The sequence below is a fragment of the Zonotrichia leucophrys genome, chromosome 4A (assembly GCF_028769735.1).
Source record: "Zonotrichia leucophrys gambelii isolate GWCS_2022_RI chromosome 4A, RI_Zleu_2.0, whole genome shotgun sequence".
NCBI lineage: Eukaryota > Metazoa > Chordata > Aves > Passeriformes > Passerellidae > Zonotrichia > Zonotrichia leucophrys.
In genome coordinates, this window is record NC_088174.1 from 11508930 (window position 1) to 11531351 (window position 22422).

At 44.8% G+C, this 22422-nt stretch overlaps 1 protein-coding gene across 7 annotated transcripts in view; it reads left to right on the forward strand.

Annotated features, from left to right (window-relative positions):
- The window catches only part of NRK (Nik related kinase), a 97479-nt gene that overhangs the window by 19096 nt on the left and 55961 nt on the right, over positions 1-22422 (forward strand). For all 7 annotated transcript variants that reach the window (XM_064712538.1, XM_064712532.1, XM_064712535.1 and 4 more), the window contains exon 3: positions 18609-18665. In XM_064712538.1, coding sequence (XP_064568608.1) covers positions 18651-18665 — 15 coding nt within the window. In that variant the 5' untranslated portion in view covers positions 18609-18650. The remainder of the gene's footprint in view (positions 1-18608; positions 18666-22422) is intronic.

The window sequence follows — 22422 nt, forward strand, 5'->3', positions numbered from 1 at the left end:
GGTTTTTTGTTTTTGTTATTTTTTAACACAGTTGCTTCTTGGCATTGAATTTTGTTTCAATTGCTGCCATGAGTTATGAGTTACTTTGCTGCTGATGTTGAGTGGCAGGAGGGGAACAAAACACAAATACAATGTTTCAGTTTATCTTAATTTGAAAGTCTGTTAAGTTCTTGGTATTCCATGTCACCGAATAACTGGCTGCTGTAATTGAGTTGGGAGTGGTGGGGGAAGGAACATGGGGTTTTTTGAGACTGGACAGTGTGTGGAATCACCAGACCATGCTGTTATGGAGTGTTAAAATCTGTGGAGTGTATTGTAAACCATAATTAATGGTAGCGCATGGATGGGCTAAATGTAAGAAACATTATAATTACGTTCAGTATAATCCAGATAGTAAATGTGTATAAGCTGAAAACTTTTAAACCATCCCTTCTGTGAGTGGATCAGCAGTAGCCACTTTCCAGAGATTGTGTCTTGGCGCTGAAATGCAATTTCAGAGTATCCAGAGTGCTGCAGAGATGTTAACAATGACACATAATCTCAGGTTGTTTCGTTGTCATTTGTGGTGAGTCACAGTTTTCAAGCTAATCTTAGTCTTCAAGGCACTGAGATTTTGACAAGTGAAGAAAGGAAATCAGTTGTGCTCTATAGAAATGACAAAGTGCTACTCTCTGTTTCACTAGCAGTTGATAAAAGTACTTGTTTGTCTATCTGTTTATTTTGGTTTTTGGTTGTGATGCCTTTTTCTTGGTCCTAAAATTAAAATTACACATGGTAGATCGTGTTTACAATTTTATAATTAAAATTTAAAATTTATAATTTCACATTAGCATATCTAATGAAGCTGTTCCAATGAGAGGCTTGAATTAATAGTGTGAAATGTCAAAGTATTCTCCCTCAGACAGTCTAATCCTACTTTGCAGGATGTGTTCTAGAGGCAGCCTTGGTTTCTCAGGATGGTGTGGGGCTCTCCAGCCTCCAGCTGTGGGACCTTGGGATGTTTGGTCTCCTGGCTTAGAAGAGAAAACCAGGCTTAAAGAATTCAGATTATGCATGCTAAGGGTATGAGAATACATAAAAGGTGTAGAAAAAAAAAGGCAAAACCCATCATGGCAGCAGTAGAAGAACTGATTATCTTGTCCATATGAAACTGTCTTGGTTAATGTAAACTAAGTCCCTGCTTTTAACAGAAGGTGGGACCTTGTGTTCCCAGAGGTCTTTTCCAATCTCAGTTTTGAGTTGAAGACATACCCACTACCAACCCAGCCTATTAGGGTGTGAATTACTAACTTGGAGGATACAAAAACCCCCACCTCTATATATATATATTTATATAATAGGTAGTTTATGGTGTGTATTCAGTTGTCAGAGTCAGGAGCATTTTTGTGCTGGGGTTTTTAGGGGTTTGGTGCTGTTTGGTTTCTTTTTTTAATCTTGCCTTCCCTGCCTATTTGCATGACAGGGCCAAACTATATTCAGCACTGGATTTTAAAATAATGGATCAAACATGCGAAATTAATTAGCAAATTGTGAAGTCCTGGTTCTAGTTAGTGAATATTTCAGAGGAACTCGATTAAGATTCTTAGGAGCCAAACTAGTTTATCAAAAATAGAAGAGCAAGGATGTGAAAAAAACCTCTCAGCTGTGAAGTGCCTCTATACAATAAAGGCTCTGCCTGAACAGAGCAATGTACAATAATTAGATGTGCCATTAGAGAGTAGTAAAATCCTTGCAAATAATTTGTTTTCAGGCCTCCTGCTTTCAGCTCCTCCATGTTTTGGACCCAAAAGTCCATGTGGGAGAGTACAGTGCATTTTCATCCTAAACTGTTGGCGTTTTGAGCTCATGTTGCATAACACTTCAGGTTTGTCACTGGGTCATGCTATTTTGAAGGTAAGAGAACGTGCTAAAAATGCACTGCTGGTAATGTGAGCATGGTGGGAAGTAGTTCAAGCTCTTAATTCCCTGCTCAAGCACTTTGCTGTGCTTTGAGCACCTCACCAGTGACATTGATTTCAGCAATCCCGACTGCTCAGTGGCATCCAGGTTCACACCAATGTGCAGATCCATCAGTGTGACCAGTGCTCTGTGGGCCTGAGCTCTGCAGAATCTGAACTATTTACATTGCATATGATATATGAATTTGGGGAACTTGGGGGGAAAATTGTAATTGTCTATTTGCACTACAGAAAGCCATGGCTATGACAGTTAATGAATGAATGACATGACATTACTTAATTTTAAACAGCAGAAAATCTGTTGTGCTGTTTACAGATGTTTGAACTGATTCCCATGGCAGGTTAGCTCTAGTAACTACATTTCACAGTGAACTGCAGAATTTTAGAGCCTAGTGAGGACATGTCACCTTATCTCTGTTATCTCTTATTTCTTAGAGCTCCTTATGAATTGTACTTTCCAGGCCTGCTTTAATGTCCTGAAGAGTGCATGTGTGTTTCTTTGAAAGTCCTTCTTTGGTACCTCTGGGCAATAGCTAATAAAGTATAATAGAAGGAACAACAAATCAGTTGGTTTCCTAAAACAAACCAAGGAACTATTTTTCAGCTGTTTGTAGTATACTTTTTATTTTTCAAAGTCCTTGTGTATTTTAAGTCTGCTCTTGTAGCCTTCTGAACCTTGGTGGAATTCCTGAAAGGTTTCAAGGTTTGCTTTAGAAGCACCTTCTCAAAGGCCATTTATTCCCCATCCCCTACTTCCTACCCTTGAAAACACTGAATTTTTGTCACTTCTGAGATCTTACAAGTGAGCAGTCCAGGAGATGCAGTTTGTAGCAAGCTGTGCCCTTTTCAGCATCCTGCATAAATGATGTTATCAGCTCCTGTGCAGTAGCTGGGTGTGGTTTGGGCGGCGCCTTTGGGAGCCCCCAGATTGTGAAAAATGCACTTTTTGATAAAGGTAAGAGAGGGGCTGGTGTGGGCAGCTGTGGCTCAGGGGATCTTGCTTCTCTTCTTCCCTCTGCCTCCCACCATGGCTAAAACCATGAATTTGCTGGAAGTGGAGCTCTTTGTGTGAGTGTAGCTGTGAAAATGGAGGCAGCCCTTGGTCTTGTGCAGCACTTTGGGATTGTGGTTGGGAGGAATCAGTGTGCTCGTGGAGGTGATCTGTGAAAATTGGTTAGCAGCCACTTCCTGAGCAGCGTGCTGTTTGAAAACAGCTTCATTTGAATCCAAACATGGGTGCAAGAGAAACCAGAGTGGGAAAATTTCAAGGAACGAGTTGGCTTTCGTTTCCAAATTTTGCATCAGAAATGTCAAAACATTACATTTGAACATACATTTAAATTCAGCAGGATGTTTAATAGACTGGGGGGAAAAAGGTACAGTCATACTGAAATAATCTGGCATGAAAAAATGAAATGTGAATATTAATGTGAATTATTCTGGTTTTATATTCTGAAAGGAGTGTTTGCAACCAAAAACGAGACCAGTTGGCAAAATATTGACATTTTGTTGGTGTTTACTGAAGACTGGAATTTACTAAATTCTGATTATGTGGTTGGTACATCTGATATGAGCTTTTTAATGCAAGTTTTTCTTGTATCTCTATTGTTAGAAATGAAAACGTTTAGAGGAAAAGGTCATAAGAGAAATGTGTGATGGCCTTCTGAAAAAAAAATTCCTCAAGTTCAGTAAAATGTAGATATCTTTCTTATTTAGTATGCTGAATTTGGCAAGGCATTTCCCCAGTATTTAAAAATAACAAAAGAGTAACCAGTTTACTAATTATTTCTGTTGCAGTAGATTTGTCTACTTCTGTTTTACTCTTGGCTTTAAACCTGTGAACAATTATACTAAAATATGCAACAAAACCATCATGAAATAAATATGCATATGACTTAGATAATGGATTCTCAAATGTATTATTTACACAGATTTTTCATTATGTTGTCTTTTTATGTGGAAAAAGGAAAGAGCTGGAAAAAAATATTTGTTTTTTGCAGTCTAGCATGAAATATTTATTGTAACAGCCTTCTTGCAAACATTCTGCCCCCAGAAGCCAAATTGTGTCAGTGGATATCTGATTGCCTTTTATTATGATCAGAGGGCAGAGTTAGGAGTTGGGGGCCAGCATTATCTCCCGTGCTTTGAAAATCAAATTGCTGTGGTGGGGTCTTGCAGCTCTCCTGTGTTTAGCCCTGCAGAGGAGCGCAGGCAGCAGCAGTGCATGAGCATTGCTGCTTTGGGATGCCTTTGGGATGAAGGGGGGTTTGTTTCCAGCGGCCCTGGGCTGTGCTTTGCTGCCCTCCCAGGGAAGGCAGCCAAGTTTTGCAGGTTGGAGGGGCAGGGGTGTCCCATGGACCCAGTGAGGCCTGGCATGGCTCAGGATGGGGTTTGAGCTGTGAATGAGGGCACACTGGGCTTTTTGTGCCTGTGCAGATCAGCCTAAGCAGGCCTGACGTTTCCCAAAGGCACTGGAGCTCCTGGCTGGGCTTGTGCTGTGTTTGGGGGTGCAGATTGCTGGGTGCCCAACTGGGGCAGCTTCCCTGGCAGGAAAGGGCTTGCACAGGGAGAGGGCCCATGTATGGCAGCCCGCTCTCCAAAAATGTGCCTGGAAAAGGATGAAGGATCAGAGAGATGTGCTAACTTTCTTTTGGACACTTGGAAAAACCAGCCAGAACTCTTTTGAGTAGAGGAAGATACAAAACAAAGACTGAAAACTCAGGTCTCTGATAGCACACGTTGGAGAATAAAGAACTGAGAGGATTTTGGACTCATCCTTTGCTCTGCTCCCCTCTTCCTTTCTTTACACTGTTAGTTTCCAGGTACCCACCTGTTGGCAGGCTTTGCATGGCCTGGATCCCTGGCTTGCATGATGGAGTTGCAGGATTTCCATGCTGGTGAGGGGATCTGCCTGTGCAGACCCTGTGTGAGCACTCAGGTTCCTGCCCATGTTTGCAAAGCACCTCCTGCATTCCTGAGGCTGCTCAGAGAGTCACAGCACACTCCTGGTCAGGCCTTTTAATGTCATTTGGCTTCCTACATCTGCCAAAGTCATGGTTCTGTGACCAGGAATGAAGGGAAATTACCAGGGCTGGGTGATGGCTGGAGCCTGCATGGCACTTGTCCTGTCTGTCACACAGATGGGATTTGGATGTCAGAGGGAGCATATGAAATATCTGGCTGGCTAAGCTTTTGTGGTTGCTGTATCCTGCATTGTTTACATTGTACTGGCAGACCTCTCCCTTTGGAAGTTATTAATATTAAAATAGAGCAATTCTTCATGAAGTGGAGATATCCTTGCAGCCCAACTCTGTCAGGGGTGGCTGGGAGGCTTCAGGTACCTGTGCTGGGATGGAGGCAATGCTGAGGCACACCGAGGCTGGACAGGGATTGTAGGTGCCACTGGAGTTTGGGCTGGGGATGACACTGTGGTCTGTAAACTGTGCTTCTTAATGGGGAGCCTGTCTGGTTGAGCCTTCTGGTGTGCAAATGCTGCCTGATCTCGTGGGAAGGTTGTTCCTTCAGATGAGGTGAGCATCCAGCAGTGGGTTTTCTTTCCTTTCTGCTTCCCTTATTGCCAGGCAGGCAGCATGAGCGCCATCATGCAGAGCCCTGCTGTCTGAGCTGCTACTGTGTGATGTGAAACGTCCCCAGAGATTGCAGGATGCATTTTGAGCTCTCCTTATAGACTTGGGAGCATGATGAGAGAGAGAAATGGGGAAGCTGCTGCCCTGCATTCCCCCACTCTGGGCAGGCCGGTGACTCTGCAGCTCTCTGGGAGTGTTCAGGAGCTGGCTGTGGTAGGATAACCCACATCTGTCCTGCCTGCAAGGAGGACACCCACGTTTGTGAAGGACCCTTGATGAGCAAAGAGTGTCTGCAGTGCAGGAGGTGACACAGAGGGCTTTGCTCTTTGGTTTTTTGTGATTCCCACCCAAGCTGTGCTTGCCTGAGTGCAGCAGTGCCTTTTGCAGATGTGCTGCTGGGGTTTGTGGTGCCTCAGGTGGGTCTGTGGCTGCTGGAACAGGGCGTGGGCCTGGCCCTGCTGCTGAGGCACAGCAACGGCTCTCTTGAGGTTTGGCAGAAAATAGTTTTTTGTTTTCCTTGGTGAAAACAAGAGGAAGCCTCAGCAGGTAGGAGGTGATGCTTTGCCACAAAATCCTGTTCTCACATATCAGTACAAAACCACTAGCTGGACACACCCCTGGCTGTGGGCAGCATTTACTGTACCAGCTGGTGATAAAACTCATGTTCTCCCTCATTGGATTATGAGACATATGAATATTAATTTACTCCAGTTAATTGCTGACTTTTCTAAAACAAATTCTCTTTTTAAAAGAAGAGCTGGTAACAGAAGTAAACAGAAATTTTCAAAGATCTAAGTAGTAAACTCCTTCTATTAAAGACACTGTGAAATTGGACAAAAGTGGAGGTATGCAAAAAATGAGCATTTTGATGACCGGTGTGGCTGGATCAGTGAAAGGAAAATGACAAACAAACCTGATTCAGGCCACTGAGCATGTCCACGCTTAACAAAATTGAGCTGGAAATAACATTTCTAATTAAACTGGGTCAAACCATGTATGCAAACCAGGTCTTTAAAAATAATTATACGAAACCTTGTTTTTTTCCAGTCCTTTGCACATGATGTCATTTGTTTGACCTATTCAGAGGGGAAGTTAAGTGCTCACAGTGTGTGGTGGTGCTTTGTGCTCACCTTGTGCTCAGTTGGTTACAGAGCAAATGGCAAATCAGGATCAGTGCAGGGGAGCCAGTCCCCAAAGATGACTCAGTGACCAATTTCAGAACCCCTTCTTGTTAGGTATTTGTTTTTCTGTAACTCCTCAGTTACTGAATGTGTCAGGTTATTTTCTTGTGCAAACATGTCAAAAATAGGTATTTTCTGTAAACCTCAGTGGTGCAGGGAGGAAAGGAGTTGGTCTTCTCTGATTTGCACAAAGTATGCAGGAATTGAGTCATCTTGGAGACTTCAGATTTGGTTGGAATGGGCTGACTGGTTCAAATGTGATTGGATGCAAGAGCAGTGCAATCCCATACATTCTGTTTTCTTAAAAAAAACCAAAGTGGCTGAGCTTCTCTTTGGTAGTACAAGTTCATGTGCTCCCCTGAACCTGAAGGTTCAGAAGGTAGAAGGCAATTCAAAGCAGCTGGGAGATGGCTTTTCTGGTGTGGGGTTTTCATATGCACTTTGATATATGTTTTTTTAATGACCCTTTTTTGTAAATAGAGACCTAATAATTTAAATTTCTGTTATTTAAATATGTGCATTGGCAATGCTGTAGAGTTTTAGTTTATCCTGCAAAATTTTCCTCTGGCACATAATTTCATATTTATCCAAAGCAGCAGTGAGCTCTTGGTGGTGTATTTTGGCATCTGGATGTAGATGACGGAATATGCAAAGGAGCTGCAAAAGGAAGATTTTTTGGAAACTTGTGGATAGTTACACTTTTTAAGTGGTTTTTTTAAGTGAGCACAGCTAGATGTTAAAGCAGAAATGCTAGCTTTTAAAATTTATATTCTACACGTAAGCCAGCAAGTTGCTGGCATTAGCTGGATGCCTTGTGGAATGTTGAGGTTGTTTTGCTGTTTTGTTTCTGTCTTTCTTGACAGCTGCTTTGGATGTGATGCAGCTGCTTGGACAGGCTATTGCTGTTAGAAGGTAAAGGAAGCACATAGGGCTCAGAGCTTGGAAAATTAGAAGTGGCTTTGAGACTCAACCATGGGAAGGGTTCTGGTGCAGCTTCACTGACATCTGAGGTACCCCAGGCTAGGCCAGGGGATTTCAGTGTTTCAGTTTTGAGTATTTCTCTGTGTGTTTCTGTGCGTGCCCTTTTGTCTGTAGTACTTGGGCCCTGTTGTATTTGGTGTGGAAGAAGCTCATGGAGTTTCCCAGTGCTGCCTGTGGGATCTCCCTGTGGCAGAGCAGCTGGCAAACCCGAGTGAGGGCGATGCCCTCCATCCTACACCTGGACCATGAGTGAGTGTTGAGAGCCAGAGCAGTGAGAGCTCCCTGTTTCCATCTGCGGGTTTGTGCAGAGCCTCATCTCCCATGGGCTGTGAACTTTGGGTGGCAGCCCTGCAGTGCCTTGTCAGAGGTCCTTTTACACAAGGACACACACTGCAGCCATGGCTGAGGTTTATTTCTTGTGTCACAAGCTCTGGCTCAAACCTGTGAGATAATCTGCGCAATCACACCTTTTCCAACAGGGAAACCATTGAAAATACACTCTTTTCTCATTTAAAGTGAGGTTTGTTTTAGAAATTTGACCCTTTATGAGATGAACTCAGCTCTAATAAACTCAACAGCAGAAACTCCTTAGGACATAGAATCATTAAGGTTGTCTGGTTGCCTTCGGTGGGGCAGAAGCGGGTGTGAGGACCTCGGTGCTGGGGCAAGCCAGGGTTGGGACAGCTGGTGGTGGGAAGGGCTGCAGGGAACCCTTGTTAGGGGTATCCAGCAGTGCATGGGAGGAGGGCAGGGCCCCCAGCCTGTGCTGGGGCTCTGGGGCTGTTTCACCCACACACAGCTCACTGTGCAGTTCACTGCTTCATCTTGCCCTGCACAGAATTAATTTGGCTTGTTTAAACAGGGCGAGACAAAGAGATGAGAGTTTCAAAAATCCAGTTAGGGCTGTTAAGTAGTTAATTTCAGGAAATTATTGGTACCTCTTGTGACCAGTTCTTCCAATGATTCACTGCAGCTTTTGCTTCATGTGTGCTCGTAATTACGCTGAGCTGCATTGCTCAAGGCTCTGCGGTTCTTCAGCTGTAATGTGTTTAGCCATTTTCTTGAAATTATTCTGCAGGGGTAGTTATTTCTTTCTTCCTCTCAAGACCTCACTGTTCATTTCTACCCTGCTGTGATTGACTTCAATCCCTACAAATAATACAGAAATTGAGAAGATGAAGCATTGAGCTGTAATTGCTTGTAGCTGTTCAGGAACTTTTGCTGTGCATCTGACCTGTAGTTTGTTTGAGAGGGGAACCTTTGCCAGCCAGGCTTCTGCTGTACAAAGCTGATTAGATCAGTTTAGAAAAAAATAACACCAGTGCTCCTCATGAATTCAGATTTTTTTTTGGTTTTGAACTTGGAATCTCCTCTCTTTTAAATTCATTAGAAAAGCGAGCTATACTTCACTTGTAGGACTAATTAAAAGGGTAGTCTGGTTTCATTTTGGAGACTAACTTAACACTGAAAGCCTTTCCAAACATTTAAGTAATTTTCCCTTGAGTTTTCTGGACCATCTGGCCAATAGGATTTTGGAAGGAAATGGGAATTGACTGCTGCTGTGAGATCAGTGCCATGTAGCTCATCTCTCACAGAAATAATTCAGAGATCTGGAGGCTTGTGTGTTTTTTCACAGACTAATTGTGTTCATTAACTCCCTTTTAATTTTTGGAGAGGATTCACTGGGTAGAGCCAAATGAAAAGGCATAATTAAATGCTCTTTTTTTTCCCCCCCTCAGTTAAATGCTTTGTGAGGAGTTTGGTATGTGTGTAAAGAATATGACCTTTCCTTAGGCAAACCTCAGATCTTCTGAACTTGACAGTATTAGTCAGCAGAGTTTTGAGTTCAGGATTCACCTCAGGTGAACAGAGTCATAGGGAGGGTGTTGGCCCAGAAACGCTGAAGGCAGGACTCAGAGGCTGTAGGAGAAACCCTTGAAATGCCATTTGTTAGTGCTGGGCTGTCCATGGTGTGTGAGCTGGACACAGCCACCTGCATGGTGCTGCAATCCGTGTGAGAAAAACACCCCCAGAACTGCAATGGGAAAGTAAATCACCCCTAAGGTTGCTGTAGCTGTTCATCATTTAGGCTGGAACTTGCAGCTGTGTACCCTGCTTGCCTCAAAGCCTTTTAAAAAAAAAACAAACAAAACCCAACCACACAGATTTAACCTGTGCAGAGCCGTGTCCGTGTTCTGTATTACATGCAAGAGAAAACTCAACTGTGTAACAGTTGCTGTTTACAAGAATGCTGAAAGATCTTTAAAGTTCAGTGATGTAAATGCTAAGAGCTTAATGTGCACACAAGATTGTGTTTATGTGGGATAGAGGGCTAATAAAGCTACATTACTGTAAAAGCTAAAAGATGACTCTCCTAACATGAGGTTTGTAATTGCTGTGTGCAGCTTAACCTTTGTAGCTTTGTAGCAGTGGCAAGCCAAAAAACCCTTCCTTTGAGGGATCCTTGCTCCAAAATCCTGGCCACCCATCAGCTGACCTCCTGCAGCCCAGCCCTGACTTCCTTTCAGCAGGATGGGGCTGGCAGCACACCCTTGGCTGCCTGTGACCTTATCCAGCAGAGAGAGATGTGCTGTGAGCAGGTTTCTGTAGCGCCCTGCATTTCTGTAAACGGATGTGTGTGAGTCAGGCAACAAAAATCCACCGGGCTGGGGGGATTTGTACCTCACCCCAGCCTGAGCTTCTCAGCAACCCCTGTTCTGCAGAGTGGGAGCCTTCCAAAGGCTGAGGCTATTCCAAAATTGTTTATTTTTCTGGATGAATAGACTTCTGGTGCAGCAGGCCTTTGCTGTCGTAAGTCACCACTGGGCTCCCAAGTGCTCTGTGGGACCGGCTCTGTGCCAGGGCTCTTCCAACCCTCCTGTTCACAACAAGAGGAGCCCTGGGACTTCAAATACCCCATATCCCCCCTGTCCTGTGCTGTCCTGAACACCCCACCAGCCCAGTGTCCCCAGGCCAGAACTCCCATGGAAAGAGGAAAGAATCCCATGTCTGCAGAGCCTCCATGCCCTGACAGGGGTGGCAGGCCCTGGCGGGGTCTGAGGCTGGAAATCTGAGAGTGTAGCAACAGATGTGAAGGGATGTGACAAATGGCAAAGCCCAGGATGAATAGCAAGGCTGTTACTTGTGCAAATAGTGATATTTAGGCTCAACAAAATCAGTTTTTATGTCCCAGTATATGTAGTGTGAGGAAGATGGGATAACTGCACAAGCTGCTTCTCAGAGCTCTTCTCCTACTCACTGTGCTGCTGTCTGAGTTACTCGACCCACATATGGCCCCAAAATGTTGCTTTTCTTTGTGTTGGCAGCAGGTCCCTCTAAACTCAACACCTGGATGACTTTTGAACAGAGAAGAGCTGGAGCTTTGGTGTTTGCCATCCCCTCAGATGCTACTGAAGCACCACCAGATGGAAACTGGACCTGATCAAATTCAGTGGGAGTCTGGTCCTTCACCAGGAGCAGCTCTGCCTCCAGAGCTGCCCCCAAATGTGGCAGGGGAAGGTTGTTCCTCCAAGGTGCTCTGTGGGCTGCAGCTCTCCCAGGACAGGCCCTCCCTGGTTTTACCTGCCCTGGGAGAAGTGTTCCTGCTCCTTCCTGCTCTCCGCCTTGCACATTGCTCACATTGTTCAGAAACTTTAAGTGGCAGTTGGAGGTGTAAAGCATCATGTCTGCATGTGAGCTGAGCAAGGAGAAGCCACAGGAATGGGAACTTCCCTCCAAATGAGCATGGAGCTGCAGAAGATTACATGGGCTGTTCTTCTGCAGACACCACCCATGTCAAATCAGTAGAGGACAAACCTCTCTGTGTTATGGCTAGAATGGTATTTTCAAAAAAGCTTGGTGCTTTGCTTGATCTTGCTGATCACAGTGAGAATGACCCATTTGGGAGCAGGTTTCAGTACCCCAAAACATCAGTCCCTAGTCCCTTCTCATACAAGCATGCAGTAGCCTTGAGTGGTTCATGTTTTGGATGAGGATGGTAATCCGAGCAAGTGAACATACTGATATTGCAAAAAATGTCAATATTCAAATATGTGTTCGTGAAAGAGCTTGAATTTGTTCCTTTGTTTCATTTTCTTTTCCCACTGGTCTGCAGTCAGACACAGACAAACATTAGGCAAAGCAAACAATCTGTGTTTCCACTCATACAATGGGAGGAAATAGGAACTGAAAGGATAAAAAAAACCTGGGCAGAAAAACTGCTTCTGGTGCCTCTTGGGTTTTACAGTTCAGGAGGGTTGTGGTACAGACATTTACAGTGGGGATGAAAAACTGTTGTTTTCCTCCAGAGATCAAGGTGATTTGATCTGGTCCTTTTGAAATGACCTTTATCCATCCCTCCCTTCTAGACAATGTGCATGTGGGTAGAATTTTAAGTGGCTGGTGAAGGTTGTATTTTCTAATCTCTTCTCTGGGCTAATGTGTTGCTATTTTAGTATAGAGGAAGTTCTCCTATACCACTGCCAACTTAGTTATCTTCAGTGGCATTATGATTTACAGTGATAATTTCTTTTGTTTCTTTAAACATGTGACACAAGTAGGGGCTCTTAGTGAATTTCCTGATTTTCTTTTTTTTACATCTTACCCCTGAAACGTCTAAAACTTCATTTGGAAAAATTCATAAAACTAATATTTTCACTTTGAGTGAGCACAACCACATTCCCACTCCTGATATGAGGGGGGAGAGAAAAGCAGTGGGAGGGATAAAATGACATGTTCTGCACATAAATAGAATGGTGATGTTTGTGAGGAAAAGAATTTGTTTTTCACTGAATATTCAATACATTTTTACTATGTAAATGTGATAAACTTTACAAAATTATATTTTTTTAATTTGGAATTCAGTGTAACATTTTAGGATTTTAAAAATAATTTTAAATCCCTCTATAAATCATATATATCCCTAATATTTCTTCATAACTGTTGCAGCCTTTGTCTTAAAGAACACAGAATGTTACTAATTAACTTCCATTCTTTATATATCTACATGCAGACATTTTAGGGTTTAGTGCTGATGATATTTTGCAACCCAAGTTCTGGAATATGTGAAATAACGTTTGACTTATTGGTATGGTCTATACCTAAAGTGATAAATTTTAGCTGACTTCTTAGAAAAATCACAGAGTGGAGTTTAGCATATAGGAGGAAAAAAGGCCAATACCACATAAACCTTGAGGAGCCTGTCTTGGTTATCTGCAGTGTGTTACTAATTCTGTTGTTCAGCACTGGCCAGCAGAGGACAAGGGTGGTGTTTTGCAGTGTTTGGGTGATGTGCTTTGCTTTCCCTGGCAGGAAGCACCAAAACTTTATAATGGCAATCACAGGAGGCTTTCTGCAGCCTGAGTTTGTGATTAAAAGGATGAAGCTGCAATCCAAATGATAGCTGTGCTCCCACCTGGCTGGTGTCCTGAGGTCTTTATGGGGCATTTAAAAAAATAAAAAGACTTTGTGAAACTGGTGCCCATCTGTCCATCTGCCCAAGGCATTTGTGGTTTGAGGGGGTTTGTGCAGTTTTCTGTGTTTGTGTTTTTGGGGGATTTTAAGCTATCAGAGTTGACGTGGATTACATGTCATAGCCTATGATGAAATGGATCGTTCCTGAAATCCAGAGCTAGTATTCAGTGCATGACTTACTCTGAACTTTGCCTTGGGCCATTAACTAACAAAAACAAGCTATAAGCTCTTAATTACTTCTTCCTTGGAATATATTCCTGGAAGGTCCTTTCATGTTTTGCATTACTGCTGTATTTTTAGCTGGAGAGCTCCAGCCATGACTGTGCGAGGCGTGGACTGCTCCTGCTGATAGAGCTCACCTAAAAATTGTCTTCTCAGGTGACTCAGCCCAGGTGTGCAAGCCCTGACTACTTGTTAACATCATGAAGACCCTGAGGGACAGCAGGATGCTTGTATGAGGACCCTTTAACTGCACAACAGTGGCTGTGTCCAAGCTGCTGCATAGGAGCAGCCTATCTGCTGGTTCTATATTTTTGGGGTTCTCCTCTCCCAGCCGTGCTGACCCACTGGGGAGCATGCTGCAGCTGCATGGGAGGCTGCTCCTGCCTGCCTGCAGTGTGAACTGGCAGAGCTCCTGTTCCCACTGCCTCTGGGGCTGGGCTTAGCAAACATCCCTCATCCCTTCTGAAGAGCTGGGTCTGACTAGAAGAGTCCTATGCGGGTGGAAAGGAAACAGAAGGATCATGACTTCATTAAGGTCACGTGGAATAGGACAGAGGGTTTCCTGGATCCCTGCACAGAGCATTGTTCACTCCCTGCATTATCTCTTAAAGGCTTTTCTTGTATTTGCAGGATGGAGAGGGGCGAAAGGGTGGGGACCGGTCCCACAGGGCTGAGCTGGCAGGCTGCCCGCCCTGCAGGGCCACACAGATGGGCTCACACTTCAAAGTTCACCAGTGCATTTGGAACAGGAAATCTGATTGCTCGAGTTCACTTTCGGTGAGAGCTTGCAGCACACAGCTGTGCTTTCACCTCGCTCCCCAAGGGCGGGTGGCCACAGGCTGCATCTGCTATCCCATAAGGAATGTCTGCTGGAGAAGCACCTTGTCTGCCAAAGTCCCACACCTCCAACAGCCACATCTTGCTGTACAGTGCAAGTCTTGAACATCCAGAGAAGGTCCCAAGAGTTAAAGCTGTGGTATTTAGCAGTTTTCAGGATTACATAGGCAGGCAGTGATGGGTCAGCCAGGAGTCCCCTATTCTTGTGGTAATTCTGGTGTCCGTGCCTTATAGCAGAGTGTGTTTGGTATGAAATGGCCCTTCATAAGGGCACAACGGATCAAACTTGAAGTGTCCAAGTCTTCTGGTTTTTAAGAGGTGTCCCTGCCTGCAGACACCTGACTCTCTGTGCTGCTTCTGGTTGCAGACAAGAAGGCAAGGACAGGGACAAGAACAAGGACTTCTGGTGTGTGAAGTGCCCCAGCTCTGTGCTGCCTTGGTGTCCTGCAGCAGGCAGTCCCTGCCTTTCTCAGGCACGTTTTCCTGCTGCGGTTACGTGGGGACAGCTCCCTCAGACAGGCCCAGAAACACGTGAGCATTGATGAGAGCCAGAAAGGAAGCCTGTGCTGGGGCAGCCGTGGCTGCCTTGGCACGGTGTGCAGCACTCCAGTGGACACCTGCCTTCTGCTGTCTGGGCTTGCAATTGCCCACTCCAATCTGTCGGATCCCAGGTGGGGAGGGAAGCTGATGGGAGCTGTTTCCCACCCCCAGGAAGAGAGATACGTGCAGGATCTGGGAGGGAAGCTGTCAAACCAACCTCTCTGCCTGTGACTTGCAGCCCTATAAACTCACTGGGACCTTGGGTCTCTTCTTGTAATCATGGCCCAAGCCAGGGACTGTCCAAAATTTTTTTTGGAACATAAGAGGAAAAGGTGTTGTACGTGACTGAATGCATCATTTTGTAAATATACTTAAATCATGTAAAGCTCCTTTATCAGCTAATAGCTGGCTGCTAATGTTGACACTCTTGTTGGATGCAAATAGAAAAGTACGTGCCTTGACCCTTAGTGAGGGACGTAGATAAGCAGTTCCTTTATCTAAGGTGAAAAGATAAATACACATCCAACAGAAATAACGCTGAGCAATCTGCCCTGTTCCATGTACCTCTCCCTGCAGTGATAATGCAGGGTTGAAGCTCATCAGAACCAGATCTTTGGCATCAAGCATCTCCCACAAGTCTGGCTGCAATGAGCAGTGTGTAGATTTGAAAAATGTGTGTGCTGGCTTCAGGTTTGCTGAGTGTTACTGTAGTGAGTAACTGGCAACTGCAGCAGACTATGCGGAAATATTTTCTGGAGGAGACCAGGAATTTAGCTGGACTCAAAGCTAATGGGAGAATTTTTTACAGCTTGGATACCTCATCAAAATGAAGGGTGGAACTTCAATTTTAGAAAATCATTGAGCCTCAGAATTGTTCATGTCTAAGCTCTGTGATAGAATTTGATGCTGTACTCCTTAGTGGGAATATGGGTGTTGCAAATGGTTGTTGGATGTTTTCACTACATTCTCCATAGCTCTTATACTGAGCATTTGGGTGAAAGATTAAACCTTTTATTAGGGAAACCAGCCCACAGACCATTCCAGCCCTCTGCCCAGTTTCTGGGGAAATGTGCAGTGGAGGATCTGGAATCACAGCAGGCTGAACTGCAATGATCTGGAGAGGATGGGCAGAGGCAGAGTGAGCAGAGGGCTGGGAGGGCAGTACCTGTTGTTCTTCTCAGATTAAATGACTAAGGATGAACTTCAGCATGTCTTGTCACTGGAAGTGAATGAATCAGCTGATCTCATTCGGTTGGGAAAAAGTTAAAACAGCCAGTTTGCTCCTGGAAGCTTTAAACAAAAATCAAAACACCACTTTTCTCAAAACAATTCACACGTGCTCAACTTAGTAGCTTCAGCAGAAGCAGCAATGTGAGATTTCCCATGGACTCTGGCTAACCTCTGCGATTCATTGATAAATGGAAAAAATAAGGGACAGCACTGAAATCTTCCCTTGCTAAGGCATTACTCTCTGTCTCTCAGCAAGAAGCCCAGGGCTGGGTTCAGGATGTTTACTGCTTCTAGAGATGTTAAGGAACATTGACTCCAAACAGTTTAAAAGACCAATACTGAGAAATCTGTAATTTTTGTTCTGAACTGCCAGCACAGTCACAGTCTGTGCCTTAATGCAGGAGCAGGATTGAGTTGTGCATCTTAGTTAACAGGGACATTTTTTTTTTTTAAGAAAGGTGAATCACAACTCATAAAATAAAAGGACTTGCTGTTTTCTTCCACATAAATAAGATTTTCCAAACTTTTTTGGGGGTGCGGTTAGTATTCACATTTATAGTGATAAGCGAGAGCAGCAGGTTTTGCATCCAGTGGAAATTAATGTGGCAGCAAAATGACCAGTACCTGTTACACAGAGGGACAACTTGACCAGGAGTTATGCTTTGACACCAGGACTGAATGCCCAGCCTTTCCCTCTCCCTTATTCTGATGAATGTTCAAGTGCAGTGTTAGCCTAGTACTCACTGATTATATTTGAACTTGCTGACCAGCGTTGGGATGGATGCTGACCCAACACCAGCATCCTTTGGGCTGGCATGGTCACACCCCATCCACACAACCCACCAAGGCCTGTGGGGCCTGGGGAGAGGGTGCCCTGTTTGTCTTCCTCCTGAGCTCTCTGCTGATGGGTAAATCCTATCATTCTACTTCATGAGGAAATGCTTTGCAGTCCCAGGAGTGCTTCCATGGAAAGAGGACACCTTTAAATACACAAAAAACTGAGCAGGATTTAGTTTTTTGTAAAAGAGAACATGACTGTGACATATTGCCTGAGAATGAGAAATCATTTTTCTTTGATGCAAAATTGCTTAGTCTTAGAAATAACATTTGTGTGCACTTTTGTGCAGATAGAACCTGGGTTTTTAAATTACATCAACCCAGCTTTTAATTTTTTGGGTGTAAATTGCACCTGCAAATCATTTTGTCTGCAAACTGCAGCATTTCATATTTGATTTCCTGATTTCCAGTGGCTTCCTTAACTGCTGTCAGTTAGTTATTTTGATATACAGCTTTGCAGGCACCTCTATTTTGGGAATAAAATTGTGGTCTCAAAGCTTCAAACCCATTTCTGAACATCTGATGGAAGTGATAAGCTGGGATGTACAGCAAACTCACTGTCTATTCAAATCTTTTGATACTATCTTCCAGTGTGAGGTCAGTGCTGGTTATCATGGTGAAAGGCTTCATCTGTGGTATCTTTGAGCAGCTTGACCTCACCAAAGCAAGAAACTGCAGCTGACAGCAAAATTCACGTGTGGGTGTTCTTGTGAATCACATTTTGTCACTCCCAGTAGCAAGTTTGCTCTTTTAATAGCTTTATTTCCTATTACCTTCCTTTACCTAGCTGTGTTTTCAAAACCAAGCCTATTACTAGTGTGGAGTTACCAGCTGTCTGTTATTTAAAAGTGAGGTGTGGGGTGTGGGCATTCCATGAGGAACTGTGGACATGTGTAGGCACTCACACAGTCAAAGTCCTGGGTTAGTTCTTCCCCACCACCACAGAAAATGACATTTTTAAATTCAAAGCTCTTGCATGATTTTGGGGAAGTAGCTGAGATATTAACTGAGATGTAGTTAACTCAGCTGAATTAAGAATTATAAAAACTAAGCATTTTGAAGTAAAAAGCATTAAAAATCATTAAAAAAAAAAGACAAACGCATGCATAAAACTTTAGTTTCTTGGCAGCCTCATAGAGGTTGCCAGACTGATGTACTGGAACCCAGAGTTTTGCCAGGACATGTCGGGGTCAAGGTGGGGACAGAGCCACCTCCCCAATGCCTTCCAGCTTCCCAACACACTCAGCCATGGATGTGTGCTCCTGGATGTTCCAGGACAGGAACGTGGCTTGTTCAGACATTCTGAGGCTGTGCTGAGATTTCCTGGAAGAGGAGCTTGAGGGCTGGCATCACATGTGGAACACAAGTTAGATGGAGGCCTGTGAGCTTGGGCCGTGTTGTGCTGTGAGAACCGAGCTCTCCCAGCACTGCTGCTTCCTTTGTGCTGAAAGGAAGAGATAACTCTGTTAAATTCAGAGCACAGGAAGGGTGTGGCTCTGGTAACACATCACCAAACTTCACCTTGGTGGTTTTGTGTCACTGGAAGGTTGTTTGGTACATAGAATCATGGAATGGTCTGGGTCGGAAGGGATCTCGTAAAGGTCACCTAGTCCAACCCCCTTGCAGCAAGGACACCTCCAACTAGAACATTGCCTTGAACATGATTGAAAGTAATTAGTCAAACCTGATTGTTAGAGGCCTAATTTGTTGATGTATTCAGTTTGCCTACATGTTTTACACAGTGTCTTCTGTTGTTTTAACAGGGTCGCCATGTTAAGACTGGGCAGCTGGCAGCAATCAAAGTGATGAATGTTACTGAGGTGAGTGCAAAACCAGAAATAATAAGGTCATTGTTAAGCAGCAAGGAAAAATAAATAATCAGATAATGAGAAGGTAGACAGCTCATGAAAGAAGATCCACTGATGTAAATCATGGTTCCTGAGCACCAGTTTGTGTATTATAAAGTACTGAGTGGTGGTAACACAACCATATTTTTTAAGTGTGGCTGACTAATGGTGACAAAGCAACAAGGGAGTACATTGCCATATATTTTGGTGTTCAATAATATCAAAGACAAGAAGTCTCTTCCTGCTTATTTCTAGTTGATTATCTACTTTCAGAGATAGCAATTAAAAGATTTCCTGTATGTCTGCACTGCCTCTGCTGTGTTTCATCACATCCTATCCCCTCACATGCCAGCTGTTGCTCAGAGTAGAGCCCTGACAGCCAGCAAGCAGGATCATGTTAGAAATGCAAATGTAGTGGTTTTTTATTGTGATTTGACAGATGAGGGAAGCAGACAGTTTAATTGGCACTGTGTTACTCACATTTATAAATGGGTGTCGGTGCTGAAACAGGGTGTTGAGCAAGTTCCTCAATATTGGCTTTTGTATCTCCTTTTAAGAGCACAGCCAGTAGTGGAGCAGCTTGCCTCCTTGAGACCACATTAGCCTGAGCCCCAAGAAGGCTGAGGAGAGTCCCTGCTTCTTCCTCTTGAGTTTTCTAGAAGTCTGGTTTGGCAGCATCCAGTAATGACAACTTATTTGGAAACAAAATTGAAATCGTGGAATGGTCTGGGTCGGAAGGGATTAGGAATTACCATACTTTGCATTAGGAATTACCATACTTTGCTTACAGAATTCTGAGAACAAAACAAAGCTCTTTAGGTCTAGTTTGCTGCAGGGGACAGAGCCAACACCGTGCTGGGGAGCCTGTCCTGCTTGAGGGCAGTGATAGCAGGCTGTGCTGTTTTCACATTGAGACCCTTCATGGGAAGGTGAGGAGCATGTTACTGCAACTGCCCAAAGGGGTTTGCCCTGCTGCTCTTCCCTCACTGAAACCTGAATAATTCCAGCTCAACTGTGCTCAAGTGTTCCTGCTTCCTGGGCTTGGCACAGGGTGAGTGCAGGGCTTTCTGCTCCTATTTCCACTTTCCTAGTGCAGAGTTGGCTGTGTTCCTGCTGCTAGGGCATTGGCATGTCTGGATGCAGTCACTTCTGCTACTTCTGCCACTTTTGTTCACCAAAAGATTCTGATTCTTTCACCAAATCTTCAGGGTTCCTTTTTCCAGTAAAAAGTCATTTCATTAGAAATTGCCTGCCCAGCTCCACCTGTGGTTGTTCGGATCTGGGACACTCCAAGAGCTCAGCAAATCTGCCCGTTGCTGTCACGAGCTGCAGCCCCAGGCTGGTTTCTTAAGAGCAGCAGCAGGATGCTGTGGTCATTGTGGGATCCTTGGACATCTGTCAGGAAGTGCTGCTGTGTTGAGTTGCACGGGGGTGGGGGGAGCCCTTTGAAATGGTTAAAGGGGAGCTGATGGCAACGTGTGCTCGTGTGCCTCTCCAGGCAGGCTCTGCTTCCTGTTTTCTGACAGAGCCAGACAAGCAGAGTGCTTGCTGAGAGACTGGATTCTTGCTGCTTGTCTCTTCAGCCAGCAGTGCAGGTGATCAAAGAGCTCTTCTCCAACACATCATCCTCCATCTGTCTTTGATTTCATTCTTTCTAGAGAGCAAAATAACATTTAAATGTGAAACTTGTTGTTCGACCTGCCCCAGTACTAAGGGGTCCCTTGGTGCAGTATTTATCGGCTGATGATCTCGTTTCCAGTTGTGGTCTGAGGAGTGTGTTTTCTAGCTCTAATGCCACTGCAGATAGGCCCACATCTTCAAAAACAGCCTTTGATCATGAACCTGTCATCTCTGTGCACGCAGCCATCTGTGCCAGGAGTGTTGGTTTGTGAAGCAAACAGCTTTGTGCACCTGCACATCTGTGAGCTGCTTCCTTTCCTTCAGCAGCATTATTTATGAGCAGACCCCTGGGACAGGGGCTGCTGGTGATGCTGGCAAGAGGGCTGGTGGCAAGTGGCAATTCTGAGTGTGCACTGAGAAGCTGAGGGTGCTTTTGTCCCTGGTCACTGTGCTTGAAAGGTGTACGTGGCACTGAGGCTCAGCAGGTCTGGGTTCAGCTCCTCATGACACGGCCCACAGGGCACGATCACTCACCTTTACCCTTCTGCCTTGGCTTTCCATGGCACAGAGCATTTTTATCCAAACTCACCGAGGCACTGGGAAGCCAGAGTGCATTGGTCTGTGGAATGCCCAGCTGCTGTCCTGTGTGGCCCTTTGCCCAGCCCCTGAAGCTCAGCCTGCTGCCTGCTCCAAGTGATGTTTCCCTGTCTCCCCAAGGCATTCAGCTGTGCTGGGCAGTGGTACTTGGGCCCTGCAGGCCAGGATAGGCAAGGGAAGGAGAAACAGGTGCAGGGAGGGATCAGGTTCTGCCTTCAGGGTAAATAAAGACACAAGAGAAAGCAGGAATTGCATTTTGCTGGTCCTAGATACACATTACCCCTGTGAGCTCCTCTGGCTCTTGCCAGTGGGTGGGGAAGAGCCTGTGGGGTACCCAGGTTGTGTTCATGGACAGACACAGGCTTTGTTTTGTTTTAAAAACATGGAGATCAGATTGCAGAGGAATAGAAAGTACTTGGATAAGAGCTTTGCCAGCATGGTTCCAACATCCAGGAAATTAATTGGGTAAAGGATGAAGAGCTGAAAAAGAGGCAGCAGCTATGAGGAAGTGGCTGGGATTCGCCAGCTCCCCAAGGGGAACTTTGTGAAAGCTACAGGCTGGTGCTGAGGGCACTGCAGGGAGCTGGGCTCCACCAGGGCAAATTTCATGCTGATGGGCAGAGTTAGAAAACCCCAAACCCTTCACATTTAAGTAATTTGGAGAAGGCTTTTACCAAAGATGAGTGTTGTGCCTCCACACATTTGCAGGAGTGGGCAGAATGCAGGAGGGACAGCAGAGGAAGAAAGGAATCCTCCCTGTTTGTTCCGCTTTCTGCCCTTCTTCCCTAAAGATCCAGAAGCTGGTGTAGATGGCAGAACCCTTGTGGTCAGGTCCAGGATGACAGTTCTCATGTCCTGATTCTCTGCTTGTGTCCACCCTTTCTCGTGCACTGTCTGGAGCTGCAAAGGGAGCAGAGCCTTGTACCCCTGAGGCTCTCACCTCTCTCTGATTGTGCTCTTCCCATGTGCAGAGAATCCTGAGGGTTTCCTGCCTGCTGTCTGCAGCCAGCTCCCATTTCTGCTGGACACTCTAGGTGCTGCACTGGGCTCCTCTTCAGCCTCACTAATTCAGTCATGCAACATCCAGGGCTGCATCAGGATTAAGGGTCCTTCTTTCTCCCTAACTGCAAAAAGATAAATTAACTATTTATTATAATGTGTACAGCTTGAGAGCCCATGTTCAACAAAGCTTATTAGGGAACCTGAAATAGCCTATTTAGCTTCATCTAGAGTTATTTTACATCTCTGAAGGCTTAGCACTGTTAGCCTTTGGTCTGGTAATGTGTCTCCTGGGTGTTGATGTTACTGGGAAAAACTTACTGGTCCCTTCTGCTGGGAATGATTTTTGTGTGGTCAAGCTTAATAAGACACATCATATGCCTGTTCCTGAGGGAGTTTGGCTTTAGCCTGTCATTTAGCTTTAATGTGTTGCTCCAGGTAAAAAGGTCAATGTGTCTGGCTTTGTAAGCAGGCCAGTATGGTAGTTAAAAGAATGCTTCAAAGGCAAAACTAC